The 24911-nt window shown below is 37.7% G+C and overlaps 1 protein-coding gene and 1 long non-coding RNA gene across 8 annotated transcripts; both read left to right on the top strand.

The window, feature by feature from the left end:
- The first annotated feature begins 12416 nt into the window (after positions 1 to 12416).
- LOC110701708 lies at positions 12417 to 15153 on the top strand. The gene is made up of 5 exons (XM_021879332.1): positions 12417 to 12905; positions 12987 to 13360; positions 13739 to 14664; positions 14778 to 14965; positions 15115 to 15153. The coding sequence occupies exons 1-5, from the start codon at positions 12417 to 12419 to the stop codon at positions 15151 to 15153; spliced, it is 2016 nt and encodes a 671-aa protein (XP_021735024.1).
- Positions 15154 to 15161: 8 nt separating this feature from the next.
- Positions 15162 to 23735, top strand: LOC110701762. Of its 7 annotated transcripts, none has more exons than XR_002507386.1 (11): positions 15162 to 15873; positions 16887 to 16948; positions 19487 to 19575; positions 20500 to 20606; positions 20867 to 20951; positions 21461 to 21522; positions 21670 to 21850; positions 21942 to 21994; positions 22127 to 22503; positions 22604 to 22693; positions 23188 to 23735. It is a non-coding gene; the product is annotated as an uncharacterized LOC110701762 (long non-coding RNA). The 7 variants fall into 7 exon arrangements; XR_002507388.1 differs by adding an exon at positions 18064 to 18844 and having other exon boundaries at positions 19487 to 19519; positions 22127 to 22693; XR_002507385.1 differs by adding an exon at positions 18064 to 18844 and having other exon boundaries at positions 22127 to 22693.
- Positions 23736 to 24911: the final 1176 nt, after the last annotated feature.

Raw genomic sequence — 24911 nt, 5'->3', positions numbered from 1 at the left:
GTATAAGAAACATAAGTGTGAGAAAGATGGAGAAGCAAAAATTGAGTTAGACAAATATTTAGAAGAGGAAACGGAGGAGGAATGTGAAAATTTTGATATTTTGGGGTGGTGGAAGTTTAATAGTGCTAGGTTTCCAACAATTGGAAGAATGGCCCGTGATATACTTGCTGTCTCTATCTCAACAGTAGCCTCTGAGAGTGCATTCAGCACTGGTGGTAGGGTTCTAGACCCATTTAGGAGCTCCTTAACTCCAAGGGTCGTTGAAGGACTTGTTTGTGCTCAAAATTGGCTACGTTCTTCTCCCTTTCCTAATATAGAAGAGTGTTTACAAGAAGTTGAAGATCTTGAAGAAGGTAACATAAAACAACAATTATCATGTTATTTTTTTTCATTATTTCATATATATTATGTAACTTGTTTATTTTTTTTTAATGTTATTAGACTTGAGGAATATGACAATTGGTGGTCAAAACCCGGACTTGGTTGAGCTTGATTGAGAGTTAGCTGCCAAGAATGAAGCTGCCCTATTGATTGAAGACTTGAAGTTTCTGCCAAGAGCCTAAGAATGAAGCTGCCCTGTTGGTTGAACTAGTTCATTTGTGGACTGTTTGTCTGTTTTATTATCAATTCATCATGTGGACTGTTTTGATAGTTTTAAGACTTGTTAAGTTCTTATGTCTCAATGTGGACAATGTGTAAGTGTATTTAATTACTATGGTCTATGGCAGTATGGCTGGACAATTTAGTTACTATGGCAGTATGGCATATGGTTGTGACTTGTGAAAGTTGTATGTTAAAATTTATGCTTTAATTTTGTTCAGGAACAGGTACAAAATTTAGGCCTTAAAAGGCCCAAAATTATATGCCCAATAAAAAGCCCAGATTTTAAGGCCTAATACAGCAGCCCATAAAAATTCGGTTTGGATTGGATTTAATTCTCAAAACCGAATTATTTCGGTTTGGATTGGATTTAATTCTCAAAACCGAATTATTTCGGTTTGGATTGGATTGGATTGAATCCAAATTCGGTTTGGATTCGGTTTCAAAAATCCGAAACCGAAATAATTCGGTTTGGATTCGGTTTGGGGTGTAATCCAAACCGAATACCGAACTTTCACCCCTAGATGGATGTATGGTAGACGTGATACATTGGAATTCTTTAATGGGGTTCAAGAGTTTTGCGAGACGGCTTCATCTTATCAGCGCAGAATGGGTTTTGAGTGCCTCTATTGTCCTTGTGTTGATTGTAATAATGCGAAGGTGGTCAATAGTGTTGAAATCATTAGAGATCATGTAGTTTGTCGTGGGTTTAGGGTTAAATATCATGTGTGGATTTGGCATGGTGAAGAAGGAGAGTACAGTGGGGATGTTATTGGGTATGATGTGCATGATGATAGAAGCAATGATATCCGTGTGGACGAGGAATACAAGAATGATGAACATATTGTTGATGATGGTGCTGAGGAGGGATTTGAGGATGATCATGTGGATGAGGTTGAGGATGAAGGTGTGGATGAGATGATGCGTGGTTTTGAAGGTGACGTGTTTGAGTCATTATCGGAGGCTTCTAAAAAGCCTTTGTATCTTGGGTGCAAAAAATACTCCAAACTATCAGCCGTGCTAACTCTTTTTAACATTAAGTCGAAGCATGGGTGGACGGACAGTAGTTTACTTCCTTGTTGAGCGTGTTAAGTGAGATGTTGCCCGATGGGAATGAAATTCCTAAGTCTTACTATTACGCTAAGAAGCTCATGTGTCCATTTGGTTTGGAGTATAAGAAGATACATGTATGTCCTAATGATTGTATTCTTTACCGAAATGAATATGAACAATTGGAGGAGTGTCAAAGATGCAAGAAGTCGCGCTACAAGCGCAAGAGTTGCAATGCTGGTACGAAGGGACCTCCTGCTAAGGTGTTGTGGTATCTTCCCAAATTCCAAGGTTTAAGCGTCTGTTCTCTTTACCAAAAGACGCTAAAAACTTGAGGTGGCATACAGAGGGAAGAAAGAAAAACAGAATGCTGAAGCACCCAGCCGACTCCCCGCAATGGAAGAACCTTGATATGAAGTTTGGGGAATTTGGTGATGAAGTCAGAAATTTAAGGCTTGGTTTGTGCACGGACGGGATGAATCCATTTGGCACTCTTAGTACCCAACACAGCACATGGCCGGTACTTTTAGTGATCTACAATTTGCCTTCTTGGTTGTGCATGAAACGGAAATATGTAATGCTTTCACTCTTGATATTGAGCCCAAGGCAACCTGGAAACGACATAGATGTGTATCTTGCGCCATTGGTTGATGATTTGAGAAAGATGTGGGACGAAGGGGTTTCCGTGTTTGATGCTCATAAGAATGAGATGTTCACATTGCGTGCAGCTCTTATGTGGACCGTTAATGATTTTCCTGCATATGGCAACTTGTCTGGGTATAAGAATAAAGGGAAAAAGGCATGTCCCATTTGTATTGATGATACGCCAAGCAGACGCCTTGATCATTCTTTCAAAGAGGTGTATTTGAGGACAAGAAGGTTGCTCAGGCGCGATCACCCGTACCGTCGGCAGAAAAAGGCTTTCGATGGGACGGTGGAAGAGGGGACTGCTCCTAGGCCACTGACTGGTGAGGAGGTTTACGCTCGGTTTAAGGGTGTACCCGTGTACGAACAGTATTTGGGAAATCTGAAAAAGCGGCGGAATCAGTTGCTCTCTTTAAAAAAGAATCAATCTTTTGGTTGCTCTCGTACTGGAAAGAACATGATGTTAGACACTGTCTTGATGTAATTCATATAGAGAAGAATGTGTGTGACGCTCTTGTGGGAACGCTGGTGAATATTCAAAACAAGACAAAGGACGGAAAGGGTGCACGTTTAGATTTGGAAAAGATGGGGGTGCGTCCAGAATTGTGGGTTCAGCAAAGGGTTAGTAAGGGAAAGGAACGGGAAAAGGAAAAAGAAATGGGTTCAAAAAAGGGAAAGGGGAAGAGCAAGGGAAAGGGAAAGGTCGCGGATGCGTCGAAGAAGAAAAATGAGGGAAAAGCCAAAGAGGGGAGGGCCTATTTACCTCCGGCTTGCTACACATTGTCAAGGGTAGAAAAACGGATGTTTTGTGAATATCTGTATGACATTAAGGTTCCATCAGGGTACGCATCTAACATGAAAAGATTTGTATCCTTAAATGGAGAATTGAAGCTGACAAGTATGAAATCCCATGATTGTCATGTTCTGATGCAATTTTTCTACCAATTGCAATACGTGGTATTTTGCCAAAGCACGTGAGGGAAGCTATTACAAGCCTCTGTTCGTTTTTCAATACAATATGTAGCAAAGTGCTTGATCCTTGTACACTTGATGCTTTACAGGCGGATGTGGTTGTGACTTTGTGCAAATTTGAGATGTACTTCCCGCCCTCGTTTTTCGACATAATGGTGCATTTGATTCTTCATTTGGTGCGTGAGATTAAGTTGTGCGGTTCAGTGTTCATGTGGTGGTGCTATCCTTTTGAAAGACACATGGGTACATTGCAAGATAAAGTTAGGAATCGGGCTCACCCGGAAGGAAGTATGATTCAAGGGACCGTGGTCGAGGAGATTGGTAATTTTGTGGCCGACTATATAGCCGTTGCTGAACCTATTGGTATTCCTACTTCTCGACATGAAGGTAGACTTGATGGTCATGGCACAATCGGGTCGAAACGAATGTCACCTGATCGAGAGAAGTTCTTACAAGCACACCTTTATGTGTTGCACCATGTTGCAGATGTTCACCCATATTTAGACGAGCACATGGCTAGTCTGCGTGATGAGTTTCCATCGAAAGGTGAAAGGGCACTGATGCAGTTGCACAATAAGAAGTTTGTGAGTTGGTTTCGTGATCGAGTGATGGGTGGAATGGATGAGAGTGTCACAGCTACAGTAAGGTGGCTTGCTTATGGTCCTAGGGATGATGTTCGCTCATTTGAGGGATATGACATAAATGGGTACACATTTTGGACTGAGCGTCGAGATTTGAAATCATCCTCGACCAAAAACAGTGGTGTAACGGTTGTGTCATCGTCAAGGGAGTTTGCAAGTGCTAAGGATAAATCACCCGTTGATGCAGAGTTGTCATACTATGGTCGAATTCAAGAAATATGGGAGCTTGATTATTGTGACTTCACGATTGCTCTTTTCCGGTGTAAGTGGGTTGATAATATCAGGCGTAACGTCAAATTTGATGACTTTACTCTTGTAGATCTTGGCAACCTGAATGATAGTGCGGAACCATTCATCCTTGCATCTCAAGCTAAGCAGGTGTTTTACGTATCTGACCCTGCCGACTCAAAATGGTCTATTGTGCTAGCCGGCAAAAGAAGAATCCTTGGCGTTGGAGATGTCGAGGATGAGGAAGAATATGATGCCTTTGATGACTCGGCACCTTTCACTGTTCCTAGACCTGCTGTGCCAAATGAGATAGACGACCAAGCCAATTACATGAGATTAGACCACGATGAAGGAATATTAGATTGAGGTACTGTATATTTTCTGTTAGTTTGAATTGCAGGCGTAGAAAGAATTAAAAAATCACATTTTAGGTGTAACTGAATGAAAGTGTTGAATTACTTGCCCATTTTTCTTATATTCTTTTAAATGAATAAAGTAACTTGCTTCACCATTTTCTATGTTTATTTGTATTATAATTCAGCAATTTATATATGATTATAAGTTTACCTTACAATTCAGCAGCTAATAACGTGTTATGTTTGTAATGGCAGGTTTTAACATCTAATGGCGGACTATCAATACCGTGTTCGAGTTGAGGATGTTGAATCTAATGATGATGATTCATCTAATGATGGGGACCAGCTGTATGATGTGAACAAGGAACCTGATTTGGGTGAGCCAGAAGATCAGGCGCAAGATGTATTGGAGAGAATGATAGATGAGTTTGAAATTGCAGCTGAGCAAGCGCCTCCAATAGATAATGCCATTATGGAGCCGTTTCGTGAGGATCAAAGTGGAGGGGGGGTGCAGGCACCAGCGAAGAAAAAGCTGAGGGGTCCGACGACAGCTTTCAAGAAACCTGTCGGTCCTATGGTCTTGGAGTATGACAGGGTAGGGCAACCCTTAGGTAAATGGCGTCATCAGTATGCTGGTCAAGTTGGGATTTGTGCGCGCAAAATCCCCATTACGCTTCGTATGAGCGACGTACCTACAGGCTTGATTGACACGTTTTGGAATGATACCAGGGTAAGTTTTTTTAATACCACATTATTTATAAACAATTTCAATTTATTGTTATGTTATGGGCAAACTAATAATGTTTGTTATTTGTGCTTGCAGAGTCTATTTAACATTCCAAATGAGTACGCCAAGCGAAGGGTGTTTGAATCCTTACTTTCGGCAAGATTCAGAAGCTTCAAGTGTAACTTAGTTCGTCGGTTTATCACAAAGAAACTTGTGAGGAAACCAAAGAACAAGAAAGGAGGTGGCAGTGATGATCATGTCATCGAAGAAGAGAAACTCCCATGGAAAATATGGCCTAGCATATCGAAGGATGATTGGGAAGCTTTCGTTCTTCAAAAATGTAAAAAAGAAGAAATTGTAAGTTTAAAGAACTCTGATGAAAATTGTGTTGTAATTTATCGTCTTTTTTATTAGTAATGAAACTAACATATCTTTTTATGTAGGAAATGAGGGAGCAGAATTCTAAGAATGCATTGCAAAAGCAATACCACCATCATATGGGAGCAATGACGTATGATGAATGGAGGGATACGTGGGTGAGTGAAGGAGTATACCCCACTGCGCTTCTAGGGTCCTCCATAGCGCCATCTGACTCCACGACCAGTACTTTGGTGAGTCGTGCTGGGGATTTCTTTTGCTCTATGCATTCGCGGGACAAGAAAACCGGAAAATGGTCCATCAAGGCTCCGGAAACCAAAGAAATGACAGATAAGCTAGTAAGCAACTATGAACTAGTGAACTACATTATTCATTTGCATGTATATCACTTTATATAAACACTTACTTCATGTTGCCATTTTGTTTTTGCTACAGCTTGAGTACACTGGAGAGCTTGTTGAAGGTAAGCTCGTCTCGACGGTAGAGAAGGACCCCTTCACCTTGGCTATGGGAAAGCACTACCATCCGGGACGGGTATTAGGTGCTGGGGGGAGCTTGCTAGGATGGGAGAAGGTAATGGGTCCCGAATATACCAAATCTGGAAGTTCCCGAGCAAGTGTGAACTCGCCACAGAACTTCGATGCCACAGTGGCATCAATTAAAGAACAAGTGCGCAATGAGATGCGCGAAGAGTTCAATGCATGGGTGAAGCAAATGAATTTTCCGACCATGCCCTTTTCCTCGACAACACCGGTTGACTCAAGTAGCCACCCATGAAGAGAAGGAGAACAGGAGATAAATGCACGCGAGGAGGTACATGATTAGAATTCAACTCTATAAGTTTTGATATGTTGAGTTACGTGGGTACGGTTCTAATTAATGTTTCACTATCAATACACTATTGCAAATTGGTACTCCTTCACATGCGAACTCAAAAGGGCTTGATACTTCGACACCTCATGACTTTCCTATTCTACAGGTGATTTTTTACTTGTTTGGTTTTTGGATTGTGTTGTGAAATGGTTAAGTTGGCTGTGAAATGGTCAAGTTCGCTGTGTTGTGTTGTTGGTGTTGCTTTGTTGATGTGATGTGTTGTTGTTGTTTGCTCTTCCTTCTCCTTCTCCTTCTCCTCCTCCTTCTCCTTCTCCTTCGCCTTCTCCTTCTCCTTCTCCTTCTCCTTCTCCTTCTCCTCCTCCTCCTCATCCTTCTCTTTCTTCTCCTTCTCCTTCTCTTCCTCCTCCTCCTTCTCTTTCTTCTCCTTTTTCTCCTTCTCCTTCTCTTTCTCCTTGTCCTTCTCCTTCTACTTCTCTTTCTCCTTGTCCTTCTCCTTCTCCTTCTCTTTCTCATTGGGAAGCCAAGAACGTAGGCTGCAACTGCACTGCAGCAGCAGCTGTGCAGCCTGCAGCAGCGGTGCAGCTGCTGCCATTCCCGCCCGATTTTTTTTTTTTTTTTTTTTGTTTGCACTCGTTTTGGTTTTTTTTTTCTATTTTTTTTTTGCACCTAAGATACTTAGTTATGAATATTTATGGCTTGAAACAACATAAAAAGCAATTTTACAAGTTTTAGGTTCATTTAAAGTGTTAATGGTTCAAAATGAGCAAAATGACTTCTAACTTGCCCATTTTTCATGATTTTAGCTCAATGCTTGAATTAACTCCTATATTACACCTAATAAACTTAGTTATGAATATTTATGGCTTGAAACAATATAAAAAAAGCAAATTTACAAGTTTTAGGTTCATTTAGAGTATTTATGGTTCAAAATGGGCAAAATGACTTCTAACTTGCCCATTTTTCATGATTTTAGCTCAATGCTTGAATTAACTCCTATATTACACCTAATAAACTTAGTTATGAATATTTATGGCTTGAAACAATATATAAAAAGCAAATTTACAAGTTTTAGGTTAAGTATTTATGGTTCAAAATGGGCAAAATGACTTCTAACTTGCCCATTTTTCATGATTTTAGCTCAATGCTTGAATTAACTCTTATATTACACCTAATAAACTTAGTAATGAGTATTTATGGCTTGAAAGAATGTAAAAAAAGCAAATTTACAAGTTTTAGGTTCATTTAGAGTATTTATGGTTCAAAATGGGCAAAATGACTTCTAACTTGCCCATTTTTCATGATTTTAGCTCAATGCTTGAATTAACTCCTATATTACACCTAAGAAACTTAGTTATGAATATTTATGGCTTGAAACAATATAAAAAAAAGCAAATTTACAAGTTTTAGGTTCATTTAGAGTATTTATGGTTCAAAATGGCCTAAATGAGTTCTAACTTGCCCATTTTTCATGATTTTAGCTCAATGGTTGAATTAACAGCTATAATACACATAAGATATTTAGTTATGAATATTTATATGAAGTATCTTCCTAATTGGTGCAAGAAGAGACCCGTTGTGAACTTCTTCACCCGGGCGAATCATATGATGGACCTTTGAATGTTGTTGCCTATGGTAGTGCACAACCGGCCGAACAAGGTACGGTCCATCTTCGACCTCTTCTGCCTGAGCATTATTCTGTCGGGATCCATTCTGCGGTTCCCGGGTTCGAGGACATCTTAATACCTGTGCCCGTGGAGGAGGATGAGTTCACTACACTCTGGGCAGCAAAAGGTAGTTTTGTGCAATGGCCATCTGCTTGGATACGGTTGATGAACCAGGTAATTAAGATTTAGATTTCACGCTTTAATCTTTTCTTCCCAAGAGTTGGATGGAAATCTTTTCTAACCATTTGTGTGATTTGTCTTATTAGCCATCGAGGAAAAGCCAAACTCCAAAGAAGAGGGTGGAGGGGCCAAAGAAGAGGAGTGAACATGGCTCGGTGAGTGGAAAAGCGTCGATGAAGAGCCCTTCACGAGGTTCAGCTACGCAAGCTACTCCATTAGTTGAAGACACAGTGCTTCAAAATCGTTACCTCAAGAGTTAGCTTATTTGCACAACCGTGTTTGCGTGTTGCCTAATGACAGCCCCATCCAAATTTAACTTCCTAAGGAAATGTTCCACTACGATGATGATGCAACGACATGACTATTCAAAGAAGATGTGAAGGAATTTCTAAGTGGTGCAATGCTTAACATTTCCCTCATTCAAATATCCATGAGGTAATTCAACTGGTACTCAATTTATGTTATTCAGTTTAGTGGTGTTTGTCGTTTGGTTTTCGATTAACATTTTGTTATCATGCATGCAGAGCACTCCTAGAGAAAATATGGGAGCTTGAATCTCCTTGTCAAGTTGGGTGGTTGTGCCCTAAGCAAATGTCCACTGCTAGAATCTTAGGCAACTCCGCTGAGGTGTTGTACTATGCTGAACGGGGTATCAGGCAATCAGTGAGTGCGGGAGACAAGTTTATATTCGTCCCATATTATGAGGAGTACGTCTGATTATGCTAGTCAAGTTCATTTGTTTTCCTAGTTTATTTGTTGTAATAGGCTAACTATTGATTTGTTTGTCTCGTGTGTAGTTATCATTGGACCCTACTTGTGATTTGTGTTTCCAGTAACACAATCTTCTACTTTGATTCTGCTCGGTTACCTCAAGTAAGAAAGCGCCTCGTGAGGTCCATACTGCAAAAGTAAGTATCTAGTTTGTTTCACTTCTTGTTATTCATTTTCATATCTTAACTCATATGTATTGATTATACTAGTCAAATTTGAACTTATTACTTTGATTTTTTGTAGTACCATGAAGAAGATAAATCCTCGATCTCCTCGAGGTCCTACATGGAAAGCACCCAAGGTAATTCACCCATGATGTTGTGATTTTTTTACTTTACAATGCTTAAGATGTTGCTTATTTGCTATGCATTTTGATTCATGTGCTTTGTTCCTCGTGCTAGTGCGCACAACAGGAAAACGGAGTTGACTGTGGCCTATACGTGATGAGATTCATGTATGACATAGTGATGAGTCATTGTATAGACACACGTCAGCTTGAAGAGGTATGCCATTTTGGTTGAAATTGCGTCCCAAAACCTCTTACTTGCTCTTTTCTTGTAATGTCAAGCACTAGGCACCCATAACTAAGTGATTATGACATGTTTTAACTAGTTATGAGTTCAATAGACAAGAAATATAGAAAAAAGGCATCCTAGTAGCCAAAATGGCCTTACTTGTTTTAGTTGAAATTGCGTCCCAAAACCTCTTACTTGCTCTTTTCTTGTAATTTCAAGTTAGGCACCTATAACTAAGTGATTATGACATGTTTTAACTAGTTATGAGTTCAATAGACAAGAAATATAGAAAAAAGGCATCCTAGTAGCCAAAATGGCCTTACTTGAGCCATATTGGTTGAAATTGCGTCCCAAAACCACTTACTTGCTATTTTCTTGTAATCCCAAGCATTAGGAACCTATAAATAAGTGATTATGACATGTTTTAACTAGTTATGAGTTCAATAGACAAGAAATATAGAAAAAAGGCATCCTAGTAGCCAAAGTGGCCTTACTTGAGCCATTTTGGTTGAAATTGCGTCCCAAAACCACTTACGTGCTATTTTCTTGTAATCTCAAGCATTAGGCACCTATAACTAAGTTATTATGACATGTTTTAACTAGTTATGAGTTCAATAGACAAGAAATATAGAAAAAAGGCATCCTAGTAGCCAAAATGGCCTTACTTGAGCCATTTTGGTTGAAATTGCGTCCCAAAACCTCTTACTTGCTCTTTTCTTGTAATCTCAAGCATTAGGCACCTATAACTAAGTGATTATGACATATTTTAACTAGTTATGAGTTCAATAGACAAGAAATATAGAAAAAAGGCATCCTAGTAGCCAAAATGGCCTTACTTGAGCCATTTTGGTTGAAATTGCGTCCCAAAACCACTTACTTGCTATTTTCTTGTAATCTCAAGCATTAGGAACCTATAACTAAGTGATTATGACATGTTTTAACTAGTTATGAGTTCAATAGACAAGAAATATAGAAAAAAGGCATCCTAGTAGCCAAAATGGCCTTACTTGAGCCATTTTGGTTGAAATTGCGTCCTAAAACCTCTTACTTGCTCTTTTCTTGTAATCTCAAGAATTAGTCACCTATAACTAAGTGTTAATGACATGTTTTAATTAGTTATGAGTTTGATAGACAAGAATTATAGAAAATAGGCATCTTAGAAGCCAAAATGGCCTTACTTGGGCTATATTGATCGAAAATGCGACCTAAACCCTCATATTGCTATTTTCTTGTAATTTCATTCCTTAGTCACATATAACTAATTAATAATGTCATGTTATTATTATGAGTAAGCTAAGTATGAGTTCACTTACATTTTGTGTATTATTCCAAGTTTTGTTCGGGTCATTCCTACTAACTAACCCCAATTATTATTAATTCACTTCTACTAACTCACGTTTTGTGTATTCTAAGTTTTGCAAGGGGCAAATGGGACAGCCATACACGAGCGAGGAACTCCATGTAACTCGAGAGATGTTGGCGACCTACATCACATTTAATTTGTAAATATCGTTTACTAGCTAGCTACTTCATCAATCCTAGCCTTAGCTTACTAATTATGTACTATACATTATTATAACTAATTAAAATTGTTTGTAGGTAACATGAAACATTTTTCTAATTAATATCATCTCTTGCGATTGTTATTATTATTTATGTTTTGTTTTCAATATAATACTAATTATTGTTACTATTATCATAATAATTATTATTATTACTATTATAATATTAATAATAATAATTATTATTAATATTATAATAATAATAATTATTATTATTAATATTAATATTATAATAATATTAATTATTATTATTAATATTAATATAATAATATTAATAATATTGCAGAAAAAAAAATACAGGTTAATGGCAACGGTTAACCGTTGCCAATTGCTTGAGTTGGCAACGGTTTTGAACCATTGCCAATTAATTTGGGATTTGGCAACCCTCAAATACGCAACGGTTCAAAACCGTTGCCTTTGGGGGGGTTTGAACTGTTGCCAATTTGCTCTTTTCGTGTAGTGTAGTGCTTTTAATTACTTGATTTAGAAAAATAGTTTGTTTGTCTACTTGGCGAACCCCCAATCAACAAAAGTCTTCGAACTAGCTTGCGTATTAAGATCTTTAGCGATTATATATATCCCGTTCCTTGTGGACCGAACTCTTGCTTATCATTATGCTTGGTTTGTGAGATGTTTGCTTATAAATGTGTTTGACTTAGCCTAGATTGTGCGACCGATTTAGCGCTTGTCAGCGGGTTAAGAAGAAGACCCGCTCTGACGGGTAGGGATGGGTCTCTGTTTAGTGGGTGGGGAAGCGGGGATCAATAGTTATTACGTGTAACATGGTGCACCTATTTTTAAATGCACCACTATAATTTGAACATTTAATAAAAAATAATTAAAAAAAAAACTGAACATTTAGTACCTTCTACAATTGCTATAAAAAAGAAAATAAGACATAAGGAGAAAGATTTACTGGCTGCACAAGGGGGTCGGGTGGATGTGAGAATGCTGAAGAGGTGTGATGAGTTAGCAGGGGAAGTCCATGAGCTCAGGAGATTGGAGGAGTCCTATTGGTTCGCAAGGGCAAGAGCAAATGAGCTGAAAGACGGAGACAAGAATACTGCATATTTCCATAATAAGGCAAACCAGCGAAGAAGGAAAAATTGAATTGATGGTTTGTTTGACAATAATGGAGTATGGAATGTTGAGGAGACGACAATTAAGGAAATCATCGCAGAGTACTTTAATGGTCTTTTCACTACGGAGAACCCTGCGGATATGGATGCTGCACTTGATGGCTTGGAGATGAAAATAACTAGCGAGATTAACTAGTCCTTAGATGCTATTCCTATGGCTGAGGAGATATCAAATGCCCTGTTTCAAATGCACCATAATAAAGCTCCTGGTACAGATGGTATGCATGCTCTTTTCTTTCAAAAATTCTGGCATATAATTGGTCCTGATATTATTACATATGTGCAAAACTGGTGGAATGGCATTTGGGATTTAAAGGAGATTAACAGGACTTGTGTCGTTCTAATTCCTAAATGTAATGATCCTAAGTACATGAAGGATTTTAGGCCGATCAGTTGTTGCAATGTTCTGTATAAAATAATCTCTAAAACTCTGGCTAACAGATTAAAGCCCTTTCTAGATGATATTATTTCTGTTAATCAGAGTGCATTCATTCCGGGCCGATTAATTACTGATAATGCAATGGTTGCTTTTGAGATATTCCATGCTATGAAGAGAGGTGGTGATGGGAGGTCTGGGTTGATAGCTCTGAAGTTGGATATGAGTAAGGCATATGACAGGGTAGAATGGGGTTTCTTGGAAATGGTGATGTGTAAGCTGGGATTTTCTGAATAGTGGATCAAACGCATTTTACAGTGCTTATCCAGTGTATCTTTCTCTTTTAAGGTGAATAATGAGATATGTGGCTCGATAATCCCCTCTAGAGGCCTGCGTCAGGGTGATCCTATTTCCCCATATTTATTCCTCCTATGTGCTGATACTTTTTCTGGTTTACTATCAAAAGCTGCAAATGACAAACTCATACAGGGGGCTAAAATCTGTAAATCGGCTCCGAGGATTTCACATTTATTTTTTGCAGACGACAACATTTTGTTTGCAAAGGCAACTCCTAATGAATGCTCTAAGATAGCTGAAATAATCAGTGTGTATGAAAGAGCATCCGGTCAGAAAGTTAATTTAGATAAAACGGAGATTGCGTTCATTAGAGGTGTTCCCCCGGAGAGACGGGCTACTATTGTTAGCACATTGGGGGCAGGGAGGTTGATAAGCATGAGAGGTACCTTGGATTGCCTACCGTTATTGGCAAATCCAAAAAAGCCATATTTGCCGGGTTGAAAGAGAGGATATGGAAAAAATTAAATGGGTGGAAAGAGTTGTTTCTTTCGAGGCCGGGGAAAGAAATTCTAATTAAAGCCGTGGCCCAAGCGATACCCACGTACATGATGAGTATGTTTCATATCCCGGATGGTTTAATCGATGAAATACAGACCATCCTATATAGATTCTGGTGGGGTACGACGGTTGATAAAAGGAAGCTCCACTGGCAGTCGTGGGATGCTATGTGTCGTCCAAAGGCTCTTGGGGGCCTAGGCTTTAGAGATTTGAAATGTTTCAACCTCTCGCTTCTTGCTAAACAGATATGGAGGCTGCAATCAAATCCGAATACTCTGTTGTACAAGGTACTACAGGCTCGCTATTTCAAAAACTCGAGTGTATTTGAAGGCCAACAGAAGGCACGACCCCAGCTACATTTGGCGAAGCATTTGGGGAGCTAAGGGGTTGTTCAGAGACGGTCTGGCGTGGAAAATTGGCAACGGTCGTGACATTAATATCTGGACTGACATTTGGCTAGTCAATAATAGGCAGCCTATTCACCTCCAAAGACCTCCGGAGTTTGATGAAGAGATGAAGGTTCGTGAATTGTTGACAGAGGATGGGCGTATGTGGGATGAAATGAAGGTTCGGCAGGTGCTTGGTGAGGAGTTATGTAGCCAGGTTCTTTCTCTTCCTCTCCCAATTCATGCGACAAGAGATACAACTTTCTGGATGCAATCAAAGAATGGTGTATTCTCTGTCAAATCATGCTATTATCTGGCCAGGAAAGGAGCGATAGAGGCTATTGATACAAACAGCCTACACAAACTATGGTGTTTAATCTGGAACTACAAAGGTCCACCGAAACTTAAACACTTCCTGTGGAATGCGGCGAAAGGTAATCTAGCGGTAAAGAGCCGGCTAATGCAACGTCACATTGTTGGTGACAGTAAGTGCCTAATCTGCGAGAATGAGGATGAAACTATCATACATGCTTTGTTTGAATGTACCATGGCTAAAGAAATATGGCTACATAGTCAATACAGGGGGGTAGTAGACGAGGCGCCTGCAGAATCTTTTGCATGTAGATGGGTTTGGCTTGACCAGAAGGTGCAGGGTGATGGTATTTACCAAATAGCAGCTCTTATATGGGCTGCTTGGCGCTGCAGAAACCTGCTTCTATTTGAAGGAGTTCGCAGCAGCCCGACAGTGTTGGCTGGGAATCTCTGCAAATGGGTGGCTGATTACGGTACTTATGCAAAGTGCGTCTTTAATCCTCACAAAAGGGTGGGAATTAAAGCAACAGTGAGTGGCTTCCTCCCCCAAGAGGTGTACTTAAACTGAATGTTGATGCGCATGTAGGTAGTGCTGGGAAAGCAGCTGTGGGTGTTGTGGGCAGGAATGAGGAAGGAACTATTGTGTTGACTGCTACTCAATCCATTTTCCAGCAGTCCCCAGAGATTTCTGAAGCCGTTGTTGTTAGATATGGGATGATCATTGCCAGAAGATTCGGCTTCGAAAATATATGGATCGAGTCGGATTCCCTCAATGTGATTTCTTGCATCTCGTCTAATTCGAAGGGCTATGCCCCAATCTTTAATGTTTTTGATGATATTAGGATGTGTAGAGCTGGATTTAATAGTTGTATTTTCTCTCACGCTAAGCGTAGTTGCAACACTGTTGCTCACCTTATTGTTAGGGACTTTACAGGGGATCATTCAGAGCTCATACGCTTTGAGTCTTTTCCCCAAAGCATTGTATCTTTAGCGGAGATGGATTTACCAAATTAATAAAATTGCTCTAACATACCTTTCAAAAAAAAAGTACCTTCTACAATTGCAAATGTGGCAGTATGACCCCCTAACTTAGATTCATAGTGTAATTAACCCCCTTAACTTTACAATGTGACATTTAAACCCCATTAGGTTTTAAATACGTGAAATTAAATACAAATTCAATTTTCCGGCCAAATTATCACCGAAAAATAATGACATGGTGTAATCCCCCATATTTTCTTAGTAAATAATTATATATATTTTTATGTATATGACTATATTAATAATTTTATATTTATACAATAATTTTATATTTATGCAAAAATATTTTTGGGAAGATTTCACAAAATAAAAACAAGAATTTTTAAACCCATACTTCCATTTCAATTAAGTAAACTTACCCCTTGTCTCTCCTCATTCACATTTACAATTAAGGAAACTTGCTCCTTATTTCCCCTTCTCAAAACCCTCGTATATTGCCTTCTACTGCTTCCCCTTATTACTCCCTTTCCCTTGCTCCCTCCTCCTCCTTTCACGACTCACAAACAAAAAAAAAAAAAAAAAAAAAAAGTCTGCTGCTTCCTTTGTTGCGCTGCTGCTGCTGCTGCCTCAGCCGGAACCCACCACCACCGCAGTGCCGCCGGCGACCCTCGCCGCTGCCCTCAGCCCTACTGCCGCCGCCGGTTTCCTCTACTTCCCCCTCTCTTCTATTTTCCTTTCTTTTCTTGTTTAAATTACTTTAAAGCTTTATTTTTATACGAATTTCTTTATGATTTATAATTATCATGGTTTGATTATGTTATGAGTTATAAAAGATTGTAACTTTATGGATTATACTTTATTCAAATTATGGGATTAAATTTCAGATTTTATTTATGCGTTAATTGGGGTTTTAAATGTTGATTTTCATGATTTTAGGGTTTAATAACGTGTTGCTAAAGTTATTTAATTTGAGCATGATTTTGTTGTGATTTTGCTATGACTATGATGATGTTTAATTCAACAGCAAGTTCTTAATTTTTCGCTAATTTCTGAATTTCCGTTCGTAAAATTTCTTAATTACGTTTTAATCGCATTTTGACTGTAACTCGTCTGATTTTCGCAAAAAAAATAGTGTTTTTCGTGTGTAAATGATGTTCTAATCAAAACTCATTACCTATGGTAGTGAGCACCACCCTTTCGTGGCCAAATTCAGCTTCTAAATATGGTTTTCGTGCAGTTTTTTTATTTTTATCGAAGGTTTAATTGAGTTTTTATGAAACTAATTAAATTATGATTATATATTTCAAGTTTAATTGTTGTATTCATACACTTTACTATTAAATTAAATTTTCAGATTTAATCTTAGTTTAAATAGCTTTAAATCATGGTTTTATGATGAAATTTCAAGCCCTAACATACTAATGTACTATATAATGATTGTTTCAAGTGAAAATGTTTGCGAGATTGTTTTACATGCTTAAAACGAATTTTCGGATTTATAACATCACTTTAAAGTTGTTGAAAATTTTGCTATAAGCCATATTTTTGTGATTTAAGCATATAAACTCATAGTTCAAGTACTAAATTATTAACTTTGGCTATTGGGAATAATTTAAGAACATTATTTCAATGATTTAAAGGATTTTAAAATAGTTTAGTATTGCTGTAATATATGTTGCTTGGGTATTAATTGAGCTATTGTTGTTCTGTCTAGGAGAGGACTTCGTAGAGGGTGACTTCTAGCCTTAAAGTGGCCAATCAATTTGTGTACTCAAGGTACGTACAAGTATACGAAGAACCTTGACTTTAGAAGCATGTTTAAGGACTTGGAAAAGACCTAGAATCATGTTAGGAGACTTGTGGATTGGTTGAAATTGTTTGGTAATAAGTTGATTGTTGATAAATGTGATGATTGCTTTAATTCATGTATGAGAAATTGCATTGATGTTTCCTATTGAGCATTATTCATGCAATATTTTGCAAAGAGAGCTTAGAAGCAAAGCTACAAGTATATATATATGGAATGAATTGTTTTAACTACTTATTCAATTGTATTGAATTGGAATGAGTAAAGAAAGAGTTAAAGTCTGATAAGACAGGATTGTGGATTTGAGGTGCCTTATGCACTTAAGGTGTTTATACATTGAGGTAGTTAAAGGATGCAATAATACATGTTGTTTGTCACTAATAAATTAAGAATTGAATTGGAAACTTGAATGATTTGTACGATTGATGTATGATTGGTCGTGTTGATTGCATGCGAGTCATCACCTAATCTAAAATGGTAAATCACGTAAAGTGCAAGAAGGATGAGCAATAAAACTCTGGATTTGTGCACATCTAGAGTAATGACAAACATGGGTTGGGGTTCACGGGGTATTAGCCGTGCACTTTTCAGAGGCCGTCTGATCTACGAGTCTCTTGTTTTAAATTCTTTTAAAATTATAATGAGTTAGATGAGATCTCATACTAGCTATGGTCACGGAGTCGCGCCCGTCTGCCATTGGATGTTTATTAATGTTTCCGAAAGGAGGCATAGGGTTTTCTTTTATTAATGTTCCGAAACGGAGCATAGGGGGACAACCTGGTCTATTGCTTAATCCAACCAATAAATAAAATGAATTATTTATTAATTAGTGAAGTCTTAGTAATGTTAACAATTGAGTCATGTGTTCGAGTCAATGATTATATTGTGTGTGTGTGCAGATTGATTATATTGTGTGTGCAGATTGATTTTTAGTAACATGTTAGGGCTCTTAGCTATATTTCGTAGCTTGTATGTACTCAGCGTTGCTAATTGCGTGCTTTTGTGTGTCTTTTCTTGGTCATGGCTTTCGCCTTTCAATGACCCTGTAATGATCCAATTCTTACACTTGTAATATTGGGAGCAGATTAATCACAGGTTTTTGCATAAACTGAGTCGGGGTGATGGGATTTGAGTGGAGCGTTGGTTAATTACTTAGCTTATTTCATACCATAGATTGAATTTTATTTTGGTTCAAATTCTGTTTACTTCCTATTTTACTGGATTTTGAATAAGGGCCGTTACGGTTCCAACTTGTAAGACTAAATTGAGTTTTGACTTTTAGTTTTGAAACTTACATTTTCTTTTAAAACTAAATTAGTTTTCCGCTGCTGATATTTGAAACTAGCCTTAACGTTTGAACACGTGGCGGTAGCACTCCAATAATTCTTTCCCAGGTTATGTCAGATTACAGGTTATACAGGTTATGCAAGTTAATACAGGATTTTACAGGTTTTTGTAAAAAGAGAATTATTGGGGTGTTACACATGGCACGTTATGTATATCAGATTTTGATCGTTTTACTATATACACAAATAAATACAATAAAAATATGTATATTTTACAATTTCCATTCAACTCAACATTGCAGCTTGTGCCATCAAGCTTAATGATTTTTTAGACAGTGCCATCATTTCATGATCTCTGGTTTAGTAGTTGATGAGAGGAATGTAAAAGCTTTGTTCAGGCGCAAATGGAGTTAGGGGCTTTAAAGAAGGCCTATGAAGATCTCAAGAAAGCAAGGGAGATAGAGCCAATCAATACTGAATTACCCGTTTGGAATTTTTTCAATCAAGAGATTCTGAGTTTGAATTGAGCTATATCACTTTCCATTATACGGCTGTCTTTATCTCATCCAAGTATCCATGGTACAACCAATGCTATATTTTTCTCAGATGCTTATTTAAAGATCCGACTATTGAGCAAATGAACATAGAACTGCCTCGTCCTGTGACCTGTGGGCGTTATGTTCTTAATGCCCCTTTGGAATTATAAGGGTATAATTTAGAGTAATATGGGATACTTATAAATTTCATCTTACTTAACATTGGAAAATGTCTGATTATGTTTGGACTTAGTTAAATGAAGAGCTCCCTATATTTTATTGGGAGGGAAGGACGGATATGTATATAAATGATGTTGGGCTCGTTTTGGGAGCTGGGGTTTAGGGATGGCCAGATGTAGTGCTTTTATTGTATGTTGTGCCTAATGCTGTATTGTTTATATGTGACGCCTATGTTTATGCTATTACTGGGTATTAGAACATTTAGAAGTGATATTACATCATTTACATGTTTGAAGAACCTTAATTGTTATGTCTTATTCTTTTTAAATACGCTATTTAGAGTTGTTTAGTGTTTATTAATTTCTATGATAGCAAATCAGGAACATTTATATTTGTTGGGTGATTGAAGTGTCTGGGTCACCCCTTGATTTCGTTTTCATTTGCTAAGTTTTTTATCTGCACTTTGATTTTATTCTCTCTCTCTCTCTCTCTTCTTGTTTTGTAGGTTGTCGAGCTTTTATCCAACACAACAAACCTGGTGCATTTTTTTATCCATTCGATACAATGCAAAATTGTTGGTCTTTGGATTAAGAGGTTATGCCTTTCGAATTTCTGGGAAATTTGGAATAATTAGAGTATAAATAAGATTTTAAGTTTGGTTTCGTGGGGGATTGTTGGTGTTATTATCAGATGATTTTTTTGAAAGGGATAGGTAGAAATTGGACATGAAAACTTATAATGTATGAGCTTTAGGCCTTTTTCCCTATGCAAGAGATACCAAGTTAGATGATTTGTTAAAATGGACAAATTAGAAGATTATTTTTTTACTGTTATGTGTAATAGATTTTTTTTATTTTTTTTATTTTTATATCTTTGTCTTTAGCTTAAAAAGACTATGCATAAGCTATACCCATTTTATAAATTTCTTAATTTTAATACGATTTTGGTCATTGTTAATATTGCAATTCTTGGGTATATGATGGTGTTGATGAAAATAGTTGTTGGAAAATGTTGAGTGGGTTTGGATTTTGCTTTATAATCCGCTGGAATATTGTGGGGGTTGGATTTGAAGAGGCTCGATAGTGGTTGAAAAGTGAATTCCATCAGATTTGTATGTTAACCTAATGTTCCGTTCTTATGAGGTCTGATCAATTTTCACCTTTATTTGCATTAATTTGGTTAATTTTACTTGAAAGTTGATTGGAGATTCTTGGTTTTGATGATTTGGTGCAATAGCTTACCATTGGAAATAAATTGAAGTTTGAGTTGATCCTATTTTATAGATTGAATTTGTTGATATCTTAAGCTACCTAATAAGTTGATTTCTTAAGCCCTTTATTGGTGCTTTGTTGAATTTTTGTAATTTGAGTTATGATTCAATTTTTATCTTCCCTGTAGCCTCACTGCCTCAGTTGATTAATTACCAATCTGAGCTTTGGTTCATACTTCATTTTTTAATATTTTTTTGTTTTAATAGACTTTCCTCTTTGTAAACTCAAAATTTAATTTGATATGCAGGGAATTATATCCAAGGGTGGGTGCGTGGTTTCTTGAAGGTCTTGTTTCCGGTAGTAAAAAAAACTGCTGAGGACGGTCAATTGATTATCCTAGCCGCTGGAGAGAAGGTAAAAGATGAATGTTTGTCATATATATATCATCTTATAACCACATCCTATCTGCCTTATTTCCATACTTCAGATCTGTTGCATTTTGTTCTCTTGTTGCTTCCCTTCAGAGGTATACTGGTCTGAGGTGAATGGAAGAAGTAATACTTTAATAAAGAATTTGAATGAAGTATTGTGTTTTTTTTTGTGATCAATGTCACTGCAAATGGATTATGTTAATTCTCCAACCTTTTGTTAGCTGACATGCTGCCTTTTTTCAGCTGTTGCATGAATATAAGTGGCTTGAACCTTTGGAGTCAGGTTTCATTTATGATAAGCTTTGAGAGTCTAGCAGAAATATTTCAGGTAATAGTATGGTGCAGTCACACTTCCAGCCTATTGATTTGGTCTGTGTTGATTCTCTCAGGTATTGGGTATAACTTCTATGTGACTTTTCATTGTTGAATAATCTTTGGCATGTTTGTGTGATTACAACGTATACTTTGAGGCATGCTCATTTATTTATAACCAGGAATTTGGCCTTCTATAACCTTTTTGATCTATTATCGTGGTGATTGGCAATTATTGTGAATCATAAATGATTTTTAAGGTGTGTTGAGCGAAAGTTGATCATTTCTTGCCTTTTTATTAATTGGACAAAGTACTTGACCGTTTTTGCTCAATCTTGCACTTTTTGGGAGTCTAATATGCTCCTTACGTTCTTTAATTCACTCTTAAAGAGTTACACGTTAATTGTTCAGAGTTCTTCCATTTAGAGTTAAACTGAATCTTGCTTCTGCTTTTTTCAGATATTAGAAACTAGCTACACAAAATTGAGAAACATGCTTCTGATAACGTGAAAATTATTTTAATAGGAAATAAGGAACAAGGTACTGAAGAATAGGGATTTTTATCTTCTGGTCGGATGTGGGATGAGGTACTGATGTTTACTGTAAATTTGTCTCTCTTTTTTCCCTTTCTCTGCCTATCTCAATTGCTAATTTCGGTTCCCATATTTTCTCTGCTCCATCCCCCTCTCCTTCTCTCTCTTCCTCCCACCAAAACTCCCCTAACAAATTTGCAGCAGTACTCGACGAAGAAAAGCTATACATATCACAGCAATCAAGAAGATCATCGAACAAGAGTTCATCATCCCTGATATCCCTCCATTTTTCAGAGAGAAATGCTGCTGCTACTGCTGTTTTCTCTTATCTCGCTTTCTCTCTCTATAATGGGTGTTTTTGAGGGTTTTTCAAAGAATTTAGGTAAGGAATAGCACTACATATCCCGATTATTCCATGATTATTAGTATCAATTATTTCACTTAATTAATTGTTCTGATGATCCAATTTTCAGCATTTGCTCATGGGTTTTAATTTCATCGAATACCTATTTCACAATCTTCTTAGGTAAGGTTTTTTTTTTTTTTTTTTTTTTTTTCCTTTCATTGAACACCAATTTCACAATCTAAGGTTCATCATTAATCGATTTATGTCCGAAAGTCCACTTGATATTGTGGTGGTCATGTGGCGTGTTCCCAGGTGGTAGCAGCGGTACAAGATGAGAGATCGGTGCGTGCTACGGTGTTTGTAGCCTTGCGTCGAAAGTCTTCCTAACAATGTAGATGGTCAGGCAGCGGGTCCTGTGGGTGATAACGGCGGTGCAAGATGGTTTCGCTGAAGGGCAGGTCATGAGTTATGTGGTCCTTGGCTTGAGGGGAGGATTGTTGGGATTGGCAATCCAAGTCCCACATGGAAGAAATGAGAAAGGGATGACTTCCTTATAAGGGGAAGCACACTCCATTAGTATGAGGCCTTTTAGGAAGATGCCCAAAAACAAATCCGTGCGGGCTAGGCCCAAACCCAAAGCGGACAATATCATACTAATGTGGTGCAGAGTGTGTGGGCGGCCCGACGATGTGGGTGACCCGGGCTCAACAGAGTATAATTAACTACTTAGCTTTACCAATTTGGCGCTAATGACTATCATCTTATTGATTGATCAACTAATCATGGCAGGCCAGACGCCCTCTAGGCGTTCTAAATGTGATTTCAGGTTATGAACCAACTGCTGGTGCAACCCTCTGTTCTCACATGAATGTGGACAAGGTAAAAAGGAACTATATATTCTGTTGTGCTCACTTGTTTGTTAATTCTAACTAAAACGAGTAAATTACAGTAGATACTAATAGTGTTAAGAGGTTTGGAGACTTTGGACACAATGTTGCATTATATTAGAAAGATATTGAAAAATCCACTGATCATTGCTTGTTGTGTAAGTAACAAATTAACAATAATAGGAGAGAGAAATAATAACATATTTGTACAAGTGGGCTGTGGGGTTAATGGGAGTGATATAATAAAATTGTAGTAGGCTTAACTCCTTGCTAGATAGGAAGTGTTGCCATTATTACTAAACGGAGGATGTATATTATTAAAATAATATAATATGAATTTTCCTGAATTTATTTTGGCATTAAATAAAGTTTTTCTACAAGCACTGCCTTTTCTTAAAATTGTGTAATTTTAAGGCTTATTAATTTTACTTTTTTCGGCTAGGGAATATTAAAATCTATATTTTTTATACTACTGCAATTTTACAGGAAGCATTTCCTTCTGGTGCCTTATGGTCTATTATTAAACAAGCATTTTGAGAAATTGACACAGTGTGATACGCATCTTAATTTCCTGAGCCGGTAACCAGAAATAAGTCTAGATTCTCCATACTTCGATTTGCAGCCTTCTGTTTTTGACGACTCAAATGAATCTAAAAGTCATAGCTTGGATCAAATATAAACTAGCAGAGGACCTAGCATCTCAATCTTTGAAGATGTTGGAATACCTTTATCCCAGTAATCATCTCTCTCAGTCAAACAAGTTATGGAACATCTGAGACTCTGTCTTGTGAAGCTACTTCTCCGAGCTCAGGTATCCTTTTTATCACCATGTCTGCTACGATTTAGACACCATTGATGTTGTTGTGTTTGTCCTAGACCTCTGTATTTGGAGATGGTGTCTGAAATTTGGCATGGATTCCTCAACAATTTTCTTGTTTATTTTTCCCCCCGGGGGGGGGGGGGGTGGAGGATGCCGAGATTTAGTATGTCTATTACGATTACTTTCATATAAGTTTACTAGCAATAAAATCAAATATGAATTGGCCTGAACCGACCTGAAGCATACCCTATCATGACCTGAATTTTGTACCAACCCAAAAAACCTCATTGCCACCTCTAAAGCAATTTGTGGTCATGCTTCTTGTTTTAAATGTTCATTACCATAAAAATCCTATGCTTTAACGGGGATATGGGTGTAGGGCCGTAGGGGGGTGACTTCCGACACTTAATATGTCTAATACGTTTTATTTAACATAGTAAGATAGTTGGCATATAGAATTAAATATGATTTGGCCCAAACTCACCTGATTCAGTTGAACATACCCAAACATGACTTGACATGGCCTGAATTGTACCACTTCTGAACAACCCACTTGCCACCTCTAGATGTGTATCTGGTGAGCAATATATGGCCATGCTTCCTCTTTAAATGTTCATTATCTTAAGAATCCTTTGTTTTAAATTTTGGAAGGGCAGAACTATTTTATGTCTCAGTCTATCTCAGCCTCAGCATTCACTTGCTAGCTACCTAGGTGCCCGTGGTGTTGAGATATAATTCATCATGTTTATGATATCAATGGTCATCAATAATCTTGGACATTGGCTTTTAATTTCCATTTGTTAAATTTCCTTCTGATCACCAAGTATTCATTTCAGTGATGGATGTGTGCGTAATGAAAGTTAGTTCGAGTAGCCAATCAGGAAAACCAAAGGAATTAAAAAGCGTTGAACAGTGAATTATGCATGAGTGACCCTGTGAATCATATTGGAAATTGCCTTACGAAACAACAGTAGTTCACTGTTCAACGCTTTTTAATTCCTTAATTTATAAGAAAAGAAACATTAGGAAGTCCATGTGAGAGAAAGACAGGAATTTGTGTCCAAAATATCTGCCAAACGCAGCCAGCATTACGCATAAAGTCCTCGAAAATTTCTTCTTTTTCGTCTGAAGTCTGAAAACTTGGTTTTACTGGGCTACCATACCAACGAGGAAGTCTAAAGGCCTCACAATGATGCACAAGCAAGTGCATCACAATGACATCTTCGTAGGGTGTAGGTATTAGTACGGCCCTAAACTAGGGTGTAGGTATTAATAATTAGGACAGGGTCAGTGCAAAAGTAAAGCAGGCCATTAATAGGCCGAGAATGCTTTTCTTCTCTGCTTCTTATCAAGATTGTTTAGGATGGTATATGTACATTGTTGACGTTAT

This window comes from Chenopodium quinoa, unplaced genomic scaffold (genome assembly GCF_001683475.1).
Source record: "Chenopodium quinoa cultivar QQ74 unplaced genomic scaffold, ASM168347v1, whole genome shotgun sequence".
Taxonomy (NCBI): Eukaryota; Viridiplantae; Streptophyta; class Magnoliopsida; order Caryophyllales; family Amaranthaceae; genus Chenopodium; species Chenopodium quinoa.
This window is presented reverse-complemented; position numbering and strand designations above follow the sequence as displayed.